The 19,248-nt window shown below is 37.8% G+C and overlaps 1 protein-coding gene across 1 annotated transcript in view; it reads right to left on the bottom strand.

The window, feature by feature from the left end:
* The window catches only part of LOC142390731 (piezo-type mechanosensitive ion channel component 2), a 30,580-nt gene that overhangs the window by 436 nt on the left and 10,896 nt on the right, over positions 1 to 19,248 (bottom strand). Inside the window, exons 12-43 of the mRNA XM_075476381.1 lie at positions 18,833 to 18,997; positions 18,295 to 18,495; positions 18,007 to 18,211; positions 17,614 to 17,715; positions 17,340 to 17,505; positions 15,414 to 15,657; positions 15,216 to 15,312; positions 13,681 to 13,840; positions 13,063 to 13,152; positions 12,837 to 12,925; positions 12,094 to 12,159; positions 11,726 to 11,835; positions 11,456 to 11,576; positions 9,383 to 9,457; positions 9,041 to 9,207; positions 7,846 to 8,042; positions 7,591 to 7,752; positions 6,805 to 7,125; positions 6,447 to 6,705; positions 5,951 to 6,139; positions 5,623 to 5,821; positions 5,389 to 5,515; positions 5,080 to 5,227; positions 4,754 to 4,968; positions 4,036 to 4,194; positions 3,777 to 3,924; positions 3,249 to 3,437; positions 2,936 to 3,028; positions 2,048 to 2,217; positions 1,603 to 1,719; positions 1,110 to 1,189; positions 41 to 263 (exon numbers count right to left, since the gene is read on the bottom strand). Of these exons, the coding sequence (XP_075332496.1) occupies positions 41 to 263; positions 1,110 to 1,189; positions 1,603 to 1,719; positions 2,048 to 2,217; positions 2,936 to 3,028; positions 3,249 to 3,437; positions 3,777 to 3,924; positions 4,036 to 4,194; positions 4,754 to 4,968; positions 5,080 to 5,227; positions 5,389 to 5,515; positions 5,623 to 5,821; positions 5,951 to 6,139; positions 6,447 to 6,705; positions 6,805 to 7,125; positions 7,591 to 7,752; positions 7,846 to 8,042; positions 9,041 to 9,207; positions 9,383 to 9,457; positions 11,456 to 11,576; positions 11,726 to 11,835; positions 12,094 to 12,159; positions 12,837 to 12,925; positions 13,063 to 13,152; positions 13,681 to 13,840; positions 15,216 to 15,312; positions 15,414 to 15,657; positions 17,340 to 17,505; positions 17,614 to 17,715; positions 18,007 to 18,211; positions 18,295 to 18,495; positions 18,833 to 18,997 (5,054 nt within the window). The remainder of the gene's footprint in view (positions 1 to 40; positions 264 to 1,109; positions 1,190 to 1,602; positions 1,720 to 2,047; positions 2,218 to 2,935; positions 3,029 to 3,248; positions 3,438 to 3,776; positions 3,925 to 4,035; positions 4,195 to 4,753; positions 4,969 to 5,079; positions 5,228 to 5,388; positions 5,516 to 5,622; positions 5,822 to 5,950; positions 6,140 to 6,446; positions 6,706 to 6,804; positions 7,126 to 7,590; positions 7,753 to 7,845; positions 8,043 to 9,040; positions 9,208 to 9,382; positions 9,458 to 11,455; positions 11,577 to 11,725; positions 11,836 to 12,093; positions 12,160 to 12,836; positions 12,926 to 13,062; positions 13,153 to 13,680; positions 13,841 to 15,215; positions 15,313 to 15,413; positions 15,658 to 17,339; positions 17,506 to 17,613; positions 17,716 to 18,006; positions 18,212 to 18,294; positions 18,496 to 18,832; positions 18,998 to 19,248) is intronic.

The following is a 19,248-nucleotide window of genomic DNA, read 5'->3' as shown; positions in this document are numbered from 1 at the left end:
CGTCAATTATAATGAGTTTGAACAGTACAAAGTGCCTTACCCGTGTCCAGCCAAAAAGCCCAGACTGGAGGGGCTGACTTTATCATTGAACACCACAATCTCTATGCTGTGACATTTGTGCTTGGAGTTGGTGAGAACTGGGGAGCACTCCTCCACCACCCACCACTGGTCTGCCTCTTTGTCCGTCCCATTGACCTGCTGAAGTTTTAGAGACATGGGCCTGAAGAAAGCCAGCTTCTTAAGGTCTGGACGCTCCGACGAGTCTGAAGGAAGATATGCTGAGATTAAGCCGAAGTGCATTTTACTGAGTAATAATAGGAACAATAGGATGATTTTGACAACCCAGATGAAATCCTTGAATTGTGTGAATAAAAACAACATGCAATGATTTTTAATTGAAAAACAATACTACATAGGCAAAATGTTAAAAAAAAATTCCATTTGTCTACTTTTTAAAATCATGCTCATTTATTTCTTTTAGCAATGCTCTGTAAATTATTTGGGAACTGGGGAGTAACTATTGTTTTCCCATTGTTGCAAAATATACTGTAAGATTTCAGCTGCTAAAGAGTTCAAGGTTTTCTATCTTGAATTTAATAATGCCCCGATTTGAGCTCATATAGACCTAAAGTGCATTTTTTAGAAAGCGTCCTGAAAAGGGCAGGTTTTCTGAGAAACTTGACAAAATTGTCACTGTCGACAAAAACCTCAATTTCTCATCTTCTAAGGAAGGAATGAATTGTTAATTGTTATTGTAAGTGATTGACATTGCCTTTTATTCATCAATGTATATATATAAAAAAGATAAGAACAGATAAAAACATGGACATGTTTGTTCAGGTGGTGATTTGTGCATGCCTTCAGCATTAATGTACCCTTACTGCAAGGCAACTATTTTAAGAACAAAGCCTGTTTATTGAAATGATATATCTGCATTGCATTTCAAGGCTTTCTAAAGACAAAATCATGGCTGTTTATGATTTTTTGAAATGAGTGAATTTTGTTTTTAAATACAAAATGAACCATCAATTTTGGAAACAGGTTTCCATAATGTGGATATCTTATAGATAAAAATCAACTGTAACAAATTAAAACTTATGGATACTAACCTACTATCATCCTGGTTGCCATTTTGGACTCTTGTCCCTTGGGACCCCTGATGTACTTTGGCAACAGTGAGTTAATGATCCTGCAGGACAGAAAACCATATATTAACAATGCTTACTGCAGACAAAATCTTTATTGATGTTGCACAGGCTTACCCTAAAAATAAACTGTCATTGTCTCAGATCTAAAGGGAGAGGCTGAGCTGTATTATGAAATAATACAGTATTGTGTATAATGTAACTGACCCCCACTGCTTGTGACCACAGTGTAGATCGTTATATCCACAAGAGTGGCTTCACAGGCAAGCCTGTATCATTACAATAGGAGCAATAATAAGAGCAGTGGATTGAATTGTGGTTTTGCTGGATTTATTAGTGTACAGAAGCAGAAACAGAAATCCTGAACAGTGCTATGGCACTTGGACATTTGTCACAGAAGCACCTTCCGTGCCTGAAGTAAGTAAACTCTGCTGGTCATGTGTCGACTGAGACTCACACAGGTTTGTTGCTGTTGCCTTTCAGCATGTTGACAATCCCATCCCTCAAGACCATATCATCAAACTTCACGGTGTGTTCTCCCAACGCCTCCACATTCATTGTAATGGATGCATTCCTGAAGAGAGGGCCATATCAAATGTGCCAAAGTTTATTCATATGTCTTATCTGCACATTATGTGCACCTGCACTTACTGCTTATAAAATAACTCATTATTTGCAATGATGCACTCATTCGTCTTCACACCAGTTCACACAGGACCCATTTACTTTTTACATCAGGCAAATGCCTGTTTGGACCCAGTTCTGCTTTAGGGCCTTCTCGAATCAGCCGTTTCTGCAGATGTGAGACCTGTTATATTTAGTATATTAGGCGAGTTCTCCTTGAGCCTTTTCAAGGCATCTGCATATCAAATACAAACAGACACACACACACACAGTCTGACCTAAGCAGCGTCCAGCGTAGGGTGATATATATGTGAGAGGACTTGCTCAGCTCCTCTATCATGGCCGCTCGGCTGGCTGGGCTGATGCTCCACAGCAGACTGGCATCACTCTTTATCTTTGCTGCAACAATGTCCTCAGCTTCGTAGTTCATCAGGAACTGCATAGCAGCCTGGGAGAGACAGCAAATGGGATTAGATTTCCACAAACGTTTCAATAAATGCCACCACTGAGTTCTGAGGAGACACTTTAGATATCTGACATGGCAACACCAACAACATGATATATTAGGACAGTTATGTCTTTACAGGTCACTGAGAAAGCTAATGATACTTGTGTTCATGCAATAGAGAGGTCATATGACATCCGTATGAAGTTCACTTCTTTGTTTTGAAAAATCTATTATTTGAGTCTATTGTTATCTTTCATCAAACTTGTCATAAAGACAAACACATATGAATGAATACCTCATCGAATATATAATATGTATTGTACTTGATTACAACTACTAAGTAAACAGTTTTATTTAGCACTTGCTATTGATTGTCAGAGCTTTTAATTATATTATTATAAGAAAATAGCTGCTAATTTGGGAAGATGACTACCATAAGTAAACAAAAAATCATTATATGATATACATATGATGATGAGTCAATCAGTAGTATATCTGGTTGAGTTCTGGTTGTCGCTGTAATAACTGTGACATGACATGAATAAGATGTGCTCCCCCTATGGTCATTGTCAGTTAATTTATGGTTGACCAGGATAATAAATATATGGTTTTATTATTATAATTTTTTTAGTTAGATTCACAGTTGTATTGATCGCTGTCCCATACTTAGTTGTACGTGGCTTGTAAAATTTCTGTAGTTAAATAAAGAACATCTCACTGGGTGAGTGGCATAAACTTTGGTGAGTTTGTTCAATCCAGCTTCTCTGAATGCAACCAAGTTCTGCTCCTGAGCGCTCATAGAGAACAGAGGCTGTAAAAAGACAAAAAGAAAAACATTTACCTTTCAGCAAAGCAACATCCATGGTAAAAAAAAAAAACAGTTTGATAATGGACTGAATGCCACAGTTAGCACTGTTAGCAAAAACATCAGTGGTCATACCAAAACACAACAGCCACCTTTTCACTGTGACACATGAGGGAATATGAGCACATAAACAGTAAAAAGTAAACACACTAGTATTCACTCTGACCTCGTATCCTGCAATGCTGAGCTGGATGGAGACATCCACCGGCTGATTGGTCACTCCGGCCGCTGAATTGACCAGAGACATGAAGAGGAGAGGGAACCAGATGATGCTGATGAGAGCAAAGATGATAAACCCTCCCATCCCATATTTCACCACCTTCTTCTTCTTCTGCCCTGGAAGGTGGGGATATTTCTGGAAAAAAATATAAATAAATTTCAGTTTTGTTTTGAACAAATTACAATGATGTACATGAATCCTTTGGTAGACATATTCTGACAACTTAACACAGAGTTGCCTTTGATGTAGATTTCTAACCAGACAAAACTGATCAAAAAGTACTTAATCTAGTTTAATGCATTTAGTACTTGTTTATGGACCAAAACGATTTTTGGTAGATCATTTTATTTTATAATTTAATACAACTTTAATATTATTCACATATAGGTTTGAGCATTCATATAATAAATGTCATCAGTAAATAACGATGATAAATAAATGACCAGTGCATGTGCAGTAAAAGCTCTTACTTACTTTTTCAGACTCCCTACTGCATTTGAGGATAAATATGTTAGCATAGATGTCTTCTACACAAATCCAACTGGAGAGAGAGAGGGTGGTGTCAGTCCAAACCCAATCCATCACCGCCCTCAGCTCTGTCAGGAAGGGAACCATCCGAAAACTGGAAGAGGAGAGAATGATAAAGAGGATGCACAATGACCAAAAAGTACTAAAAGGATTTAAAAATCGTGTAATTGGAGGTGATTATTAAAGGCAGTGTGTGTTTTTGTACCCTTGGAAGAGAAAGAGGTTCAGGTAGTTGAAGTTCTTTGTGAGGAAGTTGCCCAGGATGCGATTTGGATAGCCACATTTGATCTGGTAGGCAGACAGGCCAAAGTAGATGCACTTTACAAAGTACCACAGCTGAGCAATTGGGTTCCTGTTGAATCTCCTGCAGCAAAGAGCAAACAGAGGAGATATCAACCTTTGCTGTGGTTCCTGACATGAGTCACACTTACTATGTTTTTAGTGTGTTTATTAAATGAGAATAGGATCGATTATTTGAATTATTTCATTAAGGTAAAACTGAATAGAGGATGATGGAGAAATTATGAAGACAACACCAAACACATTCAACATTTATTTATTTGTTTATTATTTATAAATAAATGTATTATTTCATAATGAAGAAATGTTCTATGATATATGATCTATTTTTACCCATCATGGTCTTTCTTCTATTCTGAATAATGTCTTTTAAAGTCCCTTTAGTAAGATAATCCAAGTATATGTTTTTTTTTGTGTGTGCGTGTGTGTGTGTGTGTGTGTATGTGTGTTATTTCTGCTGTTTACAGTTTATATAGAGACACAGAAAACAGCTGAATGGCATCACATTTTACACTAAGGAACAGTAGTAACTCATTCTTACAACAAATGATCTTGACTGAATTCAAGAGCTATGCCAATGAATGAGCAGAATAATGCTTTTAGGCATTGAGATAAACTCCTACCTCTCTGTGACGCCAGGGAGGATGAAGAACATCCAGAAGTGTATCCCAAACACCAGCACCACCTGGAAAACACATTTTCCCAGAAGGGTCTTCTTCAAGTACAGCGCTCGGTCCACTATCATGGTACCAAATTGCATGAGCAGCATGACCAGAAAGGCTTCTGGGACCTGGTCATCTGACAGAGTCTCAGTGAGGTCAACTGCTGCAGAGTATTTCTGTGGAGTCATAAATCAGTCTTACTGTGTCACAATGAAAATAGCACTTTTTAACTGTGATTTTTTTGTCACAATAAGTAGTAGTCATGCAAATTTGTAGTCTTGTTTTACCCCAAAAGCCCCGTATCCATATATGGTAACTATGAAGTTGACGACATCAATGAGAAACATGAGGGCGTAGACGTCACACACAGGACTGTATTCTGGGTGGATGATGTCATAGAAAAACTGTCTTATTGGTAAGTAGATGTGAAGACCTCTGCAAAAAGAGAGAAGACTTCATCACACTTTTATCAGAGCTCACACTTTAGGAAATCGCACATTGTTAGGAACAGAAAAACTAAAATTCAGTATGATTCGCATGTAAATGGATCAAAATGAAAAATGTGTACATAAAGCAGTCTGAATAAAACAACCCACACTTCTATGATGGCGGCTTTGGCTCGCAGCATTCCCTCTCTGATCCGCTGTCTGACCCTCTGCCTCCTGGTCAGCAAAGCTGTTTGCCGTCTCTTTTTCTTGCTGTTCCGCTTTTTTGGCTTCCCCTCTACAATGGAAAAATAAATAGATTCAAATTTTAGTCATGTCAGGTAAATACCAACAAATGCCAACTCAAACAAATAGGAAGAGTAAAAGATAACAGAGAATTCTTACCAAAAGATTCGTCTCTTTTCTGTCTGAAGAATATGGAGGTGGTGGAGGCCTGAAGGGGGAGGAACTTCAGCCGGCGTGGACGTTTCCCTTGACTGCCCACCTGATCTGCCCCTGTCATCTTCTTCTTGTCTACTTTCTTCTTAAGCTTCTTGAAGAAATCAGGCATCTCAACCTCCTTGTTGTCCCACAACCCGTGGCACTGTACAGTAAGGGACACAAATCAAAACTAGTGGCAGCTGGAACGGTAGTACCATTTGTGAGATACACAATGGCTTATGGGGCCTTTTGAGTAAGTAGATTCATTGCATTTGTAATTTTTCATGCTTACCTTTAGAATGGATCGATGAAAGAACAGAGCGAGCAGTTGAATGAGGTCAAAGAGGACATAGCCATCTTTTTTCTCCACCCCGATGATGTTTGGCAGGGCAAAGGGCTGCTCTGCGTTGATTCCACGGTAAGCAGAGGTGGTCCAGGGAAAGAAACCAAACTGGAAAAAGTACTTCACTACAACAGTCAGCTGAAACAAAAGAGGACAGATAGCTGAATGAATCTGAACGAGCTATCAGCTTAAATTCTAGATAATTATCACAGTTTAAGGGTAGATAAGTCCCTATGGCTGCAGTATTATACTAATCATGCAGCAAGTCCATGATCCACTTGACCCAGATTGTGCTCATTCATCATTTCTCACAAAAAAACATGACTTCTTTTTAAAAGGTCATAAAACATAAGGTATCATCATAAGAAAAAACACAAAAAAACAAAAAAAAGACAATTTATCGGAAAAAGTAAACAAGATCTTTCCATCAACTCTAATGACCTACTTCTGTGTAGATTATAGCTGTCATCCAGAAGCGTTTAGACGGCCGGGGCACGGACAGCATGGCCCAGAGGAATATCAGAATCGGCAGGATGATGGTGAGGAACGAAGCCGACATAATGTGGTTGAGAAGGATGACAAAGTAGCACAGCATCTCTGACTTGGACACCATGGTGTTGTAAAGGGCAAACAGCAGCTTCAGTGGCCTCGGCAACGTCGTGTAAAACTTATCAGAGGCCGAGATCTCATCATTTTCAAACATGCTTTAGAAAGGTCAGAGGGGGAAAAAGTCAAGATTAAAAAGTTGTAATGCGGTATAGCAAAAAAGATTTTCAAATGTTTATTGTGTCTACAGTACTAACTTGTTGAGCAGCAGCTCACTGGCAGTGAGGTTCCTCGTTTCCTGACTCAGAGGTCTAGGAGACTCTGTAAGATCAAGACTTCTCTCTCCATCACTCTCCCTGAAATCCTGTGATATGCATTCTGCGTATTTGGTGTACTCATCCTCTTCCCTGTGGTGCAGTTCCTCATCCAGCTCGACTCTCTCCAACTCTGTATCCCCTTGTTGGTCATTTCTCTCCTGTTCCTCATAATCCTGTTCAGATTTCCTCTCAATCTCTGTGTCTTTTTCATCATCCTCGTTGTACTCAAAGTCTACTTCTTGAGTGGCTGCATCTTCAAAGCTTTTGAGGAAAGATTTACTTCACTTTCAAGAATAAAGGTAACAGTAATTGTATTATGGAGTAAAAGATTAAGGAACTATAAAACATGTAAAAGCAAACAAAATTAGGTCAGTCAGGAATATAAATCGGTTCAGATTACAACAGAAGATGTAAGAACAGCAGTGTAAGAGCACTGCAGAAGCTGAAGTATTGTCCCAAATCATCTATAACTGCAAGTTTCTGTATTTTGAGTCTAGATGGTAATCATCCTGTTTAAAAAAAACGTTAAAGATTGCACCTCACACTTTCTTTATATGCAGGTCGGAATGCAGCAAAATAACACTGAATTGAAAAGGTTAACATCTAAATTGTACCTGATGTTTCTGCAATTCTGCATTACAGATATTTAGATTATTTCAATGAGATTTTCGCTCAAAATTCAGGTGTGCTGCACTGAAATGCGTTTATAAAATCCCTTCTCCTTACGTCTGTGAAAGTTCATCAGTTTCAAAGGAGGTCATGTCAATGTGGGCCTCTTTCAGTAGCCTTCGTCTGAGCTGGTAGGGAGCTGGTTGCACAAAAGGTGGATCATCTAGTTCCTCCTGCGTTGGCTGTCGGGAGCCCAGCATGGTCTCATCTGTCATACAGCTGAAGGTGAGCAGGGAGAAAAGAGTCAATCAATATGCCAATCCAAACACACATAAAGGATAGATGTGATTTACTCCGTGCTCAGTAACATGCCTGGAAAAGCTGCTGCCCCAGGACATTTTGGAGGCTTGGTTCTTCAGCTTGGCATAGGCATGGTGTGAGGAGGGGACAGCAGGCGGGGTGGAGGGGGGAGGCAGGCTGTCCAGACCATCCTGAGATGACATTGTATTCTGACGGGATATCCAGTTTTCATAAAACTTTTTCACGCTGTCCTTAGTCACCTCTTTACCCTACAGAGCGAGATAAGTAACAGAAAGTTATAACTCTTAAAGAGGTCAAAGCAATAAAGACAGAGACTCAACCCACAGCTGTCTGAAAACACAGAACATCACATCGCTGCCTGTTTGACAGGCTTCGGCATCAGTATTCTAGTACTGAACTTATTCAATAAATGTTTTTAGCGTAGAGTGTGAATTCACTGAATACTTTCTAACACAAAATATTCTTTGTTGACTGCAGTGTATTCAACTTATTTCAACAGAGTAAATTTAAGACTTAAGAGCAGCTCGTTTCGTGAGTGTTTTTACCACCTTTTAGAGAAATATACAGTATCAGTGAGTGTTCCCTCCCAAATCATTCTGGTATTGCTAATTACAAGGTGTGATTTGTTTTGAGAAGGTGCATGGTGGTAAAGTTGATGATTGTGATTTTTGTACTCTCTTAATATTGAAAGTTCAGTATGAATTTTTACAGTCGATTTTTATGTTAGAATATTCCTTTGCTCAATGATGCAATATAGAAAATCCATGCATATGTGTTAACTGATGTGTTGTTTAACATCTCCGTCACTGGGCTAAAAAGAAAATTAGTTTTTCATGCTGAAATGTGTCCTTTTTTCAAATAATATTTTGATTCATCTACTTTGTGTAACGTAACTGTGGAAAGAGAAATTGTATATGAGTACATAAAAAACAAATGACATATATATAATCACAGTAATACAAATAAAACACATTAAAGGAAGGGTTACAGCTACATAACCAATCTATTTGTTGATATACATACACAGTTTATAACTATATTTCTCCTAAAGTTTTCAACAACATCGGACTAGATACAGCTGGTTCTACAGATTTAAGCCTTTTTTTTAAGGCTATGTTGTTTGTAATTCATATTGATCAAACTGAAAGTTTTTGTCTTTCACTAAAACGAAATAAAGGTAAAAGTACACGTACAAAAATCATATCATGCTGAGCTTGGTTATCATGTTTATTTCCTCTCTGCATACCTTCTTTTGCTGCTGGTTGAGCAGCGCTCGCTCAAAGCGAAGCACTTTGGAAATGTCAAGGTTGTCTTTACAGAATGAGTTCAGACCATCCGTTAAGTCGTCAGCGAGAGACTGGAGCAGCGCCCAGCTGAACTTTAATGTGTTAATGATGCGCTGCAGGATGTTTTCTGCAAGAAGAGGAAAAGCAAAAAAAATGCAAAAACAGTTTTCTGTTTTATGGCTGCTTGTTTGAAAATGTGAGTGTCATTTGGAGGTACAACGATCCACATCTCAGAGGTTTAGTTATGGTTAGGCAATCATTTGAATTGTTTTTGAGCTTTTGTTTGTTTTTGTTTTTTTTACCTTTTTCCTCCTCTTCCTCCTCCACCACATTGTTAGCATCCAGTTCATCTTCACTAGACTCTGCTCTTTCAATGCCTAGAAAAAAAAAAAAAAATTTATCATTTAATTCATTTTGAAGTTAGATGTCTTTATAACTACTGACCAAATCAAAATATCATTTGAAGCTATGCTAATGGTGCTTAAACAGGTGACACCCACCCAATCCACCCTTCCACACCTTCTATCTTCCATTTTCACTAGCGAGCTATATGATGATGAATGTTCCTTTAACAGTTAGGTGAACTCTGTTAAGGCTGCATAAATGCTTTTAATAACTCCACACATTCCCTCACTTTCAATGTCTTTTCTTACAAACAATTGAATGATTACATCAGTGACAGCTAGATACATGTGAAACCTACATAAAAAAATAACTTTTTCAATTCTAATGTTCTATGTATCAGGATACTAAAAAAAAAAAAAAAAAAAAAATCAATCATCCGGTCCTTACCAGGTCTTAAAAATAGGTAAATACAACCTCAAAAGAACAAAAACCCATGATGCAGTACACAGAGTCATCATTCATTCAATAAAAACTGATCCAAAATGCAGAAACAGTGTGTAAAAAAGTACATTTCATGATTCAATATTCTAAAAAAAACACCCTTACCAGCAATAACTTGAAGTATTTATTGTTGTATAAATTCATCAGTCTTTCACATTGTTATGGAGGAATTCTGGCCCACTCTTCTTTACAATGTTGATCAGTTCATTGAAGTTTGCCAGCATTTGTTTCTGCACAGCTCTCTTAAGGTCCCACCGCAACATTTCAATCAAGCAGAGGTCTGGAGTTTGACTGGACCATTGCAACACCTTGACTCTTTTCTTTTTCAACCATTCTGTTGTTGATTTTCAGGTCTTCTTGGGATTATTGTCCCATTGCATAACCTAAACTTCAGTTGTCAGACAAATGGCCTCCCATTTGACTCAAGACTACTTTGGCATACAGAAGATTTCATGTTTGATGCAAGTTGCCCAGTGGCTGCATCCTGTGGCTGCAAAACAAGCCTAAATCATCAACCCTCCACCACCGTGCTTGACAGTTGGTATGAGGTGTTTGTGCTGATGTGCTGCGTTTGGTTTTCTCCAAACGTGTTGCTGTGCACTACGACCAAACATCTCCACTTTGGTCTGGTCTGTCCCAAGGAAATTGTTCCAGAAGTCTTGTGGTTTGTACAGATGTAACTTTGCAAACCTAAGCTGTGCTGCCATGTTCTTTTTAGAGAGAAGAGGCTTTCTCCTGACAACCCTTCCAAGCAAACCATACTCATTCAGTCTTCTTCTAATTGTACAGTCATGAACTTTAACATTTGACATGCTAACTGAGGCCTGTAGAGTCTGAGATGTAGCTCAAGTTTATTGCAATTTCTTTAGACATTGCATGGTCTGACCTTGAATTAACTTGCTGGGACGCCCATTTGGGTTTAGATTGGCAACTTTCTTGAATTTGTACCCAAACTGTACAAAAATGAAAAATGAACCACCTAAATTGGACTTATACACACAGACAATGTGGTTAGTGTTCAAATCGCACATACTACGGAGTTACATCTTTTTGCATTTTTGTAAAAAACAGTCAAGTGTAAGTGTATATAAATACTGCTGACTTCTCATTAAAACTGATCTCATTCACTTATTTTTCTGTTTCCTTGGTCAGATGGAGAAACGTATCAGAAAGGAACACCCACATCCAAACTTCAGACCAGCAAACTCCCAAAACTTCAGCTTTTATCGAGATGCTCATACTTGCAATCAATTAATCAAGTGCGTTTGATTAGCTACTACTTACCTTTTTAATTCTTGTGGAAGCCCTTAGAGAGTACCTATCTTATTTTTTTAAACACTGCATCAGAATTTTTTAACTAAAGTTTTTGTAAAATAAACGAGACAGTGTAATCTTATGTGTTGCTCTTAATCTAAGGTTGTAGTTATCTAATCTTAAAACCTATGTCCTGATACCATGACTATGTATGTGCTTAGCAATAAGGGAAATAAGACGTTGTTACATAGTAAATAGCCCGTGCTTTTTCTCACCCTGCTGCCTCCGAAGCTCTCTTTTTGCCTTCTTCTTTTCCTCTTTCTTAATTTCTTTCTTTTCCTTCTTCAGGTCCTTCAGAGCTGTCTTAGAGCTGGTGATCCAGGCGTTGTAAGCCAACTGGGACATCAAAGACACAACATGTAAACTAAACAGCATAAATGATTCCATTTGTTTGTCCTTTCAAGGAAAACTACTATAATACAGTTTCTAAAAACTAAATGCGGCCTTTGTAATTTGTTAACTGTAGGATTTGTCTCAGGTGTCACCTGGAAAGCTGATTTCTTCTTTGGTGGTTCCTCCTCTTTCTTCTCTGGAACTTCTTCCTCCTCTTCCTCACTTTCACTCTCAAACAGATGGTAGCCACAATTGTTTTCCACTGTTTTAAACAGAGCAAAGTCAAAACTTTGTCACCATGTACACTGCTGAGCCTCTGATCAAGGCATCTCATTCAAAGCTGCGCCACTGCGGCAGGTCAGCAACAAGAGAAATGCAACTATACTGTTAGCGTTTTATAAAACAACTCAGATTGACATCATCCTTCCGACAGGGGGAGTTATATAAGACATGAAAGAAAATTCTCAATCGAGTGTCGGGACTTTGTTTTTTGCACTCATTATGTCATGTTGCGGCTCACCTCCTGGCTGAGAGACCCAAGGCTTCCACCATTTTCCGGCATCTCTCTGTGCCTTCTCATCATCAACTGGAAAATAGCAGTTCATTTTGGTTATGTATTACTGATATTTGCTGAATCCCTTCCTCTGAGGGAATGGGGGATACCATAAAGTCAACATAGATTATTTTATAGTTTATAGATTGCAGTGAAATTTGAGAGCACCCCTTTGTCACAACAGAAAAATCATGGAGATGCACTTAAAATATCAATAATTAAGAGCCAAAGATTGATATTTAGGACACATTAAAAGCATTTCAAACATTTAAAAACTTCAGCACATTTGTTGACCTGGCCACAGTAAGTCAATGAAACTGAGATTAGTCAACCTTGTGATTTAGCATTGAGTTTGTGCCACCTACCCACATTTGGGTATTCAGCACTGGAAATGCATGATCTTGGTTTAGCAGGACAGAGAAATATACTCAGAAAGCACATTTTTCTAAAGACTAAATCAGCATGTTTTAAAGTATGGATTTGAATTCAGTTCAAACAAAGCAGCTAAAAGAAGAAAAAAGACTAAATTACTATTGCTTCACTCACTTCACATTAGCTTTTTACAACATACAGTCATGAACTTTGTGAGAAATTTGTGGTTTCAGAAATATGATCAGCAGAAATGTAATTATACCAGAAGAGCTTGTCTCGAAGACATATGTTTATAAGGGCAGAACAACAGAAACAGAAGGTAGATGAGCTTGTGTTACCTTGTGCTACCTGCTCCTGATCTGCAGGAAGTTCTGCATTGTCTGCCTCTGCAGGTCGACTCTTCTGTTTAGATTTAATCTTCTCCATCCTACAGGAAGAGGGTAGAAAGGTTGATTACTCTCTGTGTTTACTCTTTTGAGAAGATAAATGGGAGATAGAGAGAGGGGAAATATGCTGGTCATCACCATAAACTGAATCCATTAATTGATTTATTCACTGTCTTACTGTCTCTTCAGCGTCTCAACAGATTTCTTCTCCATCTCCAGTCTGGCTGCTACCAGTTTTTTCACTTTGGCTTCAAACAGCTCAGCACCCCTTAGAGACACACACACAAATTATCATAAATTTAACTGTTTTTGGCATTATGTGCAATTTCTAAGCTGCTTGTGTTTTTAACAGTCTTACTCTTTTTCTCATTTCAATTTGTGGCTCTAGGGATTATCGGTGTCTTTCAACCATCACAATGTCTGCAGCATCATTACAAAATTATCTGTTTTGTGTAAACCACTAACAAGAAGCAACAGAGGCAAATAACATAAAAAAAAAAAAGCATATTGCATTTCAAGCCTCTCGTTTTAGACGCTTTACATCAGCTTACAAATAGCTAAATTATATCGCTGGTGAAGCTATCATCAAGATGCACAGAAAAACTGCCAGAGGACCGATTTGGTACTATACATAAGAAAAAGGGTAAGTGATAATTTCTTCTTAATTACTGGCATTACTTGGAGAGTTTTTAGTTATTTAACAGCAGATCAGCTGAACATTTGGAAACGTCAACATTATTTATAAAGTTTGTAAAAGCCCATTTAAATTTGCCTAACAACAGAATGAAGCGCAGACCTTGAGGCCAATATCTTAGAAGACTTGAGGTCAGACACCACGTAAAGGAAGTAGTAGCTGAGGAAGACCCTCCTTTGTGCAAGGAGGACGGTGAAACAGATAGCATCCCAGACGATGCCGGCCTCGCCCTCTGGCAGCTCGCACTCATCACTAGGCTCCGCTGAGACACACAAAAGGAGAGAAGAAATGAAATACTCTAACTACAACAAAAGTTTTTGTCAACTTTTTTCTGCAGCCCTCTAAGATCAAACTTAGCTTAGTTATGATCTGACAAGGGAAACTTTGCACAAATGGAAGAAGTAGATTTAAACAGCAGTTGCTATCCCCTCAAATTGTTGTTTTCTAATATATGTTTGCTAAAAGAAAAAGCAACTAGGAAAGAAATTTTAAAACATGTTTTGTATGAACATGTATGTTAAATAAAACATTCAGCCTGAATGAGAAACCAAACCTAGTTACGATTTAAAAAAGAATGACTTGTTCAATATGTTGTTAAAGAAACGTAATTTGGCATTACACTTGAATAAAGTTTGATGAAGAAGAGTAAAAGTTTTAGTTTTTTTTCTTCCTAACATGGCTTTTATCATGCTAATGTTTCTGAGTGTCATATAAAGAAGTATTGGAAACATAACTTTCTATCCTGAAAAATTCAAAAGCTAAGGAGACAGTTTAATTTTTTTTTGATAAATGATATAAATATTAATTCGTAGATTTCCAAATGTTTAAATCATTTTCATGAACCAGATGGAGCACAAAGTTGATAATGATAGTCACACAACTAGGGACACTACTAGCATATTTTCTACTGTACCGATTTATAGTTTATTTCCCACTCTAACCTTCTTATAAGACCTATGACACTCAATTAAATTGGAACATAAATCACATTTTTAGATGTAGCTGTTTGAAAAAAGTCTGTCAAAGATCTATTTAAAATATGTTGATGACAAAAAACAGGGTGATACCACAGTATGTGAGTCAGATTCATATATTCAAAGAATGCAATGTATTACATACACTGGAAAAAATCTAAGTCTTACCAAGTATATTTGTCTCATTTCTGGTCAAAATATCTCTTTGCACTTAATATAAGACACAACTGCCTAACAAGTACTATTTCAGCCAGATATAGGGACTTGTTTGAAGACAATACATCTTGAATATCTTGTTAAATGAAAATGTCTTGAAAACAAATTGTTTTGAGTCACAGATAATATGAAACAAGCTTTTTTTTTTACATTTGAAGAGGTTTTTAAGCTAATTTCAAGATAATTTTTATCTCAAAAGTCCTAAATATCACATCTTATTTCAAGAAATCTTGATAAGCCGATTTTCACTAGTTCCATTTCACTTTTTTTTTTCTTATTTCAAGCAAAAACGAGGCATTTTTTCCAGTGTATAAAAGCAATACATGACGCCACTAGAATTCATGAAGTACAAACCACACAACCATAAGCAAGTCTTATTAATTCTTCTTTTTTTTCACTAGACACTCTGTGTACAACCACACAAGTTTTATTGTTACAGACACTCACGGACGTCATAGCCTTTGATGGTGCAGAACATGCTGAAGGCTTGAATTAACCAGCAGCTGTTCTTCAACAGGCTGTCCAGATAGGCACAAGAGCCAAGCTGAGGGAAAGGCAGAAAAAGAGCATGATTCTCAAAGTCTGCTGAAAAAGCCTGAAGATAAACAGCCACATGTTGAACCTCTCTGCTGTACGGTCACTTACAGACAGTAGGTTCTTCATGGCAATCACAAAACTGGTGTAGGCGATGAGCCAATCCCACAGTCGCAGGATGTATTTGACAGGCTGCAACACCACGCTGCCGCCAAACAACATGAAGTAGAAACAGGCCACCAGGTAGCCGAGACAGAAGATGTTTATCCGTGTGGTGCCAGTGATGAAGATGAGGCAGAGCACCAGCCAGAAGAAATAGCTGAAAACAAACACCTTCACCATGTCGAGGTAGCACCTGATGACATAAGCAAGACAGACATCTTCATGTTGAAAAAGAGCAAAAGAGCATGTTAGGTTAATTGGTCGTTCTAAAATGTCTGTAGGTGTGGCTGTGCACAGTTTTGTTTCTCCCTGTGGTGAACTGCTTATCTGTGCCAAGTATACCTTCAGCCTCCTGTGCCTCTTCACCAGTTAAAGTAGGTTTGGCTAATGGATGGGCGGATGTTCTATTGATAGCAAGATAGTAAATTTGATGAAGACTCCCAGTAAAGCAAGCGAAATAAAGCTCATAAACAAATGCTGATGGAAATGGGAGTTGTCCATGAATGCTTATCTTGCAGTTTCAGTTCTTCAGAACAGCTTTCACGAGTTTGACAACACACATAAATTAGTAATCTAGCTCAAACCTTTAATGCTTCTGAAATGACCACAAAGCAGCATTACGGTCTCCCAATTCTCTACCTGCTGTATAACTTACAGAGCAGGAAGCTATTTGAGGAGATTAACAAAGTGCTGCGATATACAGTTCAGGTTATTTCCCTGTAGAGTTGTAGAGTCTTGACCTCTGATCAAGACTCTACAAATTAGACTTCAAGGGTGAATTCTGTTTAAAATTAAAGATTTTTTTTTTTCTTTTTTTACTGAAATATATGTAGAAGAAATCAAAGATGCAAGTTTAAGACAAGACTTGAATTACACAGATCTAATATAGCCGGTAAAGATGTGTCAGAAAAAAAAAAAGAATAAAACAACAATGAAGGCATCATTGTAAACAAACGGTAGGTATTCTGTTTTGGCATGGTAACAAGGCATTTCTTAATAAGCAAAATGACAAAAAAAAAAGAGTTGATATTTAATGATAACTTATTCTAATCAAAGAGGGTTCAAAACATTTAAGTTTTTATTTAACTAACCTCAATCAAAACAAAGGGGACATCAAAATTAAAGCAATCAAAGCTTCAAAGTGCATAAAGCTTTTTCAAAGATAACAAACAAAATATTGTCAATGACAATGAGGATAATCAAAGGAAACCGCATTGAAAAATAAACTGTACCTTGTAAAACTGAAGTCTTAGTTCAAGAGGAATCTGTCTTAGTCTGTCCAAGGTTGTTTAGCAGTGTGTAATACCGACACTTCTTTGCAGAGCGCTGAGAGCACCAACATCAGTTCAAGTATTAGATATCTATTATATAGTCAGCTGAATCCATAATTACTTTCATGAAGTTTATAGTATAAAAATATTTCTGGAATGACACGGATCACCAACAATATGATGTAGCCTTTTGTAAATGATCAGTGTGTGATTTGAAAGTATGTTCACAGTCAGTCCAGTCATTCAATTTCAGAAACAAAGACATGATATATGTTGTTATACATAAATTAAATTCTAAATAATCTTGGAAAAAATTCCCTGGAGGTAAAATTGAAATTAGTAAAACCACATATTAATAGGTTTAACAGGTTAGAAGGTTAATAGGTTAGAAACAAAGATCTGGATAGGTTGAGGTTCTGCCTTGCACCAAATTGCATAAATAGGTCTTTGTTTTATAATTTGTTACCCATAAATGTAAGCAATGGGTAAGGAACTAATACAGAGTTACTCTAAGTTTTAAAGATACTCTTTATTTCTAATAACATATACAAGATGACAAAAAAGAACAGAACAATGTCTAAACACCCAGTTTGATATTTCTGACCTGCAGTGAAGGAAGTTATCAACAGGTATGAACTGGTTGAAAGAGCAAGGATCCAAACTACGGCTGATCTCAACGTTGTCGCCAGCAAGCAGCCGCACCGCCACTCGGTTCTCCTCCACAAACACCTGCCACTGCAGAGATGAGCAGAGCAGAAGGAGGTGGTCGTCTGCAGAGAGAGGGATAGACATTGGTCAGAAGAAGAGCACTGGACATGAAGAACAAAAGAGAAAAGAAGCAAAGGAAGGAAAAGGAAGGAAAAGGAAGAAAAACTTACAGAAAATGAAGGATGGATTGGGTCTCATAGCAAAGTCAGGCATGTAGAACCACTTAATAACATTAGAGGTCAAAGGCTGAACTGCAGTTCTCCAGGGATAGTCTTCCAAATAAATATAACAAGGAGAACAACAAAGAATGACAGTTTTACACTTTGAAATTCATATTTTCTACATCAGAAAAAAATCCCATTGTTTGTATTCTGCCATTATAATGTATATTTGATCAATTAAAAAAAAAAAACAATGAATGCATATCAAAGTTTCATCTATCTCTTCTTCGTTTGAATTTTTATTTTCATTCACCGCATAGTTTTTAATTTGTTTTTGAAAAATTCTACAGGTATTATGGCTGTGTAAAACGCTGTCAGTAGTTGCTATACAACATTTCATACCAACACAGAAAGCCGGAGGGATGCCGATGCAGAGCAGGTACTGAAACACCATGAGCCCAGCTGTGAAGCAGCAGTATTTAGGCCACACCTCCCCGATAGCCTTCCTGCGACGCCGAGCTAGGACTGCCATTAAGGCACAGGAATGGAGAAAGGCGTAGAAATCCATCCTCTGACCAATTACATTCACTGCCACGATTAAAGTGATCTGTGTGTGCATATGAATGAGTCAGATGTGTAGAGAAACATCATCAAATGTAGACACGTACACTTTAGTCCTTGGAAAAGTACCTCGAGTCCAAATTTGTAGAAACCGAAGTTGATGAAGTATTTGATGCAGGGCATGATGCCATGATCAAGGTGCTGCCTGGTGATGCCCTGGAAGATGATGCTGAAGGGTGGAGGCTTCAGGTCATTATGGAGACGGAAGTAGAGCTGGTGACGGTGGACGGTTGCCTCGAACAAAAGCAACCCCAGCACCATCAGATGGTTCTACAACGCAGAAACAGCATAACTGACAAACAGCTCACAGATTTTGTTTCAGGATACTGAGAAACATAATGTATGCTTAAATAATGATACAAATTAATTAAGTTATCTTTATCAAGTTAACGGCAATATGTTTTGAAGCATTAATCATTATTTATCTCAACAGTATTTTGAGAGTAAAGCCAGTTAAATTTTTTTTTATAAATCTTTGTGTCTATTCAATTAGGACTGCTGTTAGCAACTGTGATATCTGAATGTCATGGAGATCCCCAGCCTGCTGCTACACCTGTTACATATCGGAGTCTATGTTAGAGCCTACAAATCGGTTGCATCATCGCACCCTTAGACAGGGGAGGATCCTGCCTTCACACTTGCGCAGTGCTCCACACCAGTAGACGGGGTCAACAGGCTCAATATAGAGAATAGACCTCCTGAGCAGCTCCATCATGTTTCCCCTCAGCTCAGCTCCATCATCCAGCCCCGAGCTGTTGGATGGGAGCAAACCCTGAAATACCAAAACGAATTATTATCGATTATTGTTTCATTTTAATCATGTTCTTGGATAAAGTTGACAGTCTATGCTGAACAACATGACAGAAGTTTGTTATGTTTGTGTATAAAAACATTTTCCAACAGATAAGTTAGTCTGTGGGGTGCAGCTCATATGTTAACATACTGTATATGTACATACTTAGTATTACAGACTACCGTATGCTTTACAAGTGCAAAAACACAAAGTGAACACATATGCTACAC

This window comes from Odontesthes bonariensis, chromosome 10 (assembly GCF_027942865.1).
Source record: "Odontesthes bonariensis isolate fOdoBon6 chromosome 10, fOdoBon6.hap1, whole genome shotgun sequence".
Taxonomy (NCBI): Eukaryota; Metazoa; Chordata; class Actinopteri; order Atheriniformes; family Atherinopsidae; genus Odontesthes; species Odontesthes bonariensis.
Note: the sequence above shows the minus strand (reverse complement) of the source record. Positions and strands in the feature narration are given on the sequence as shown.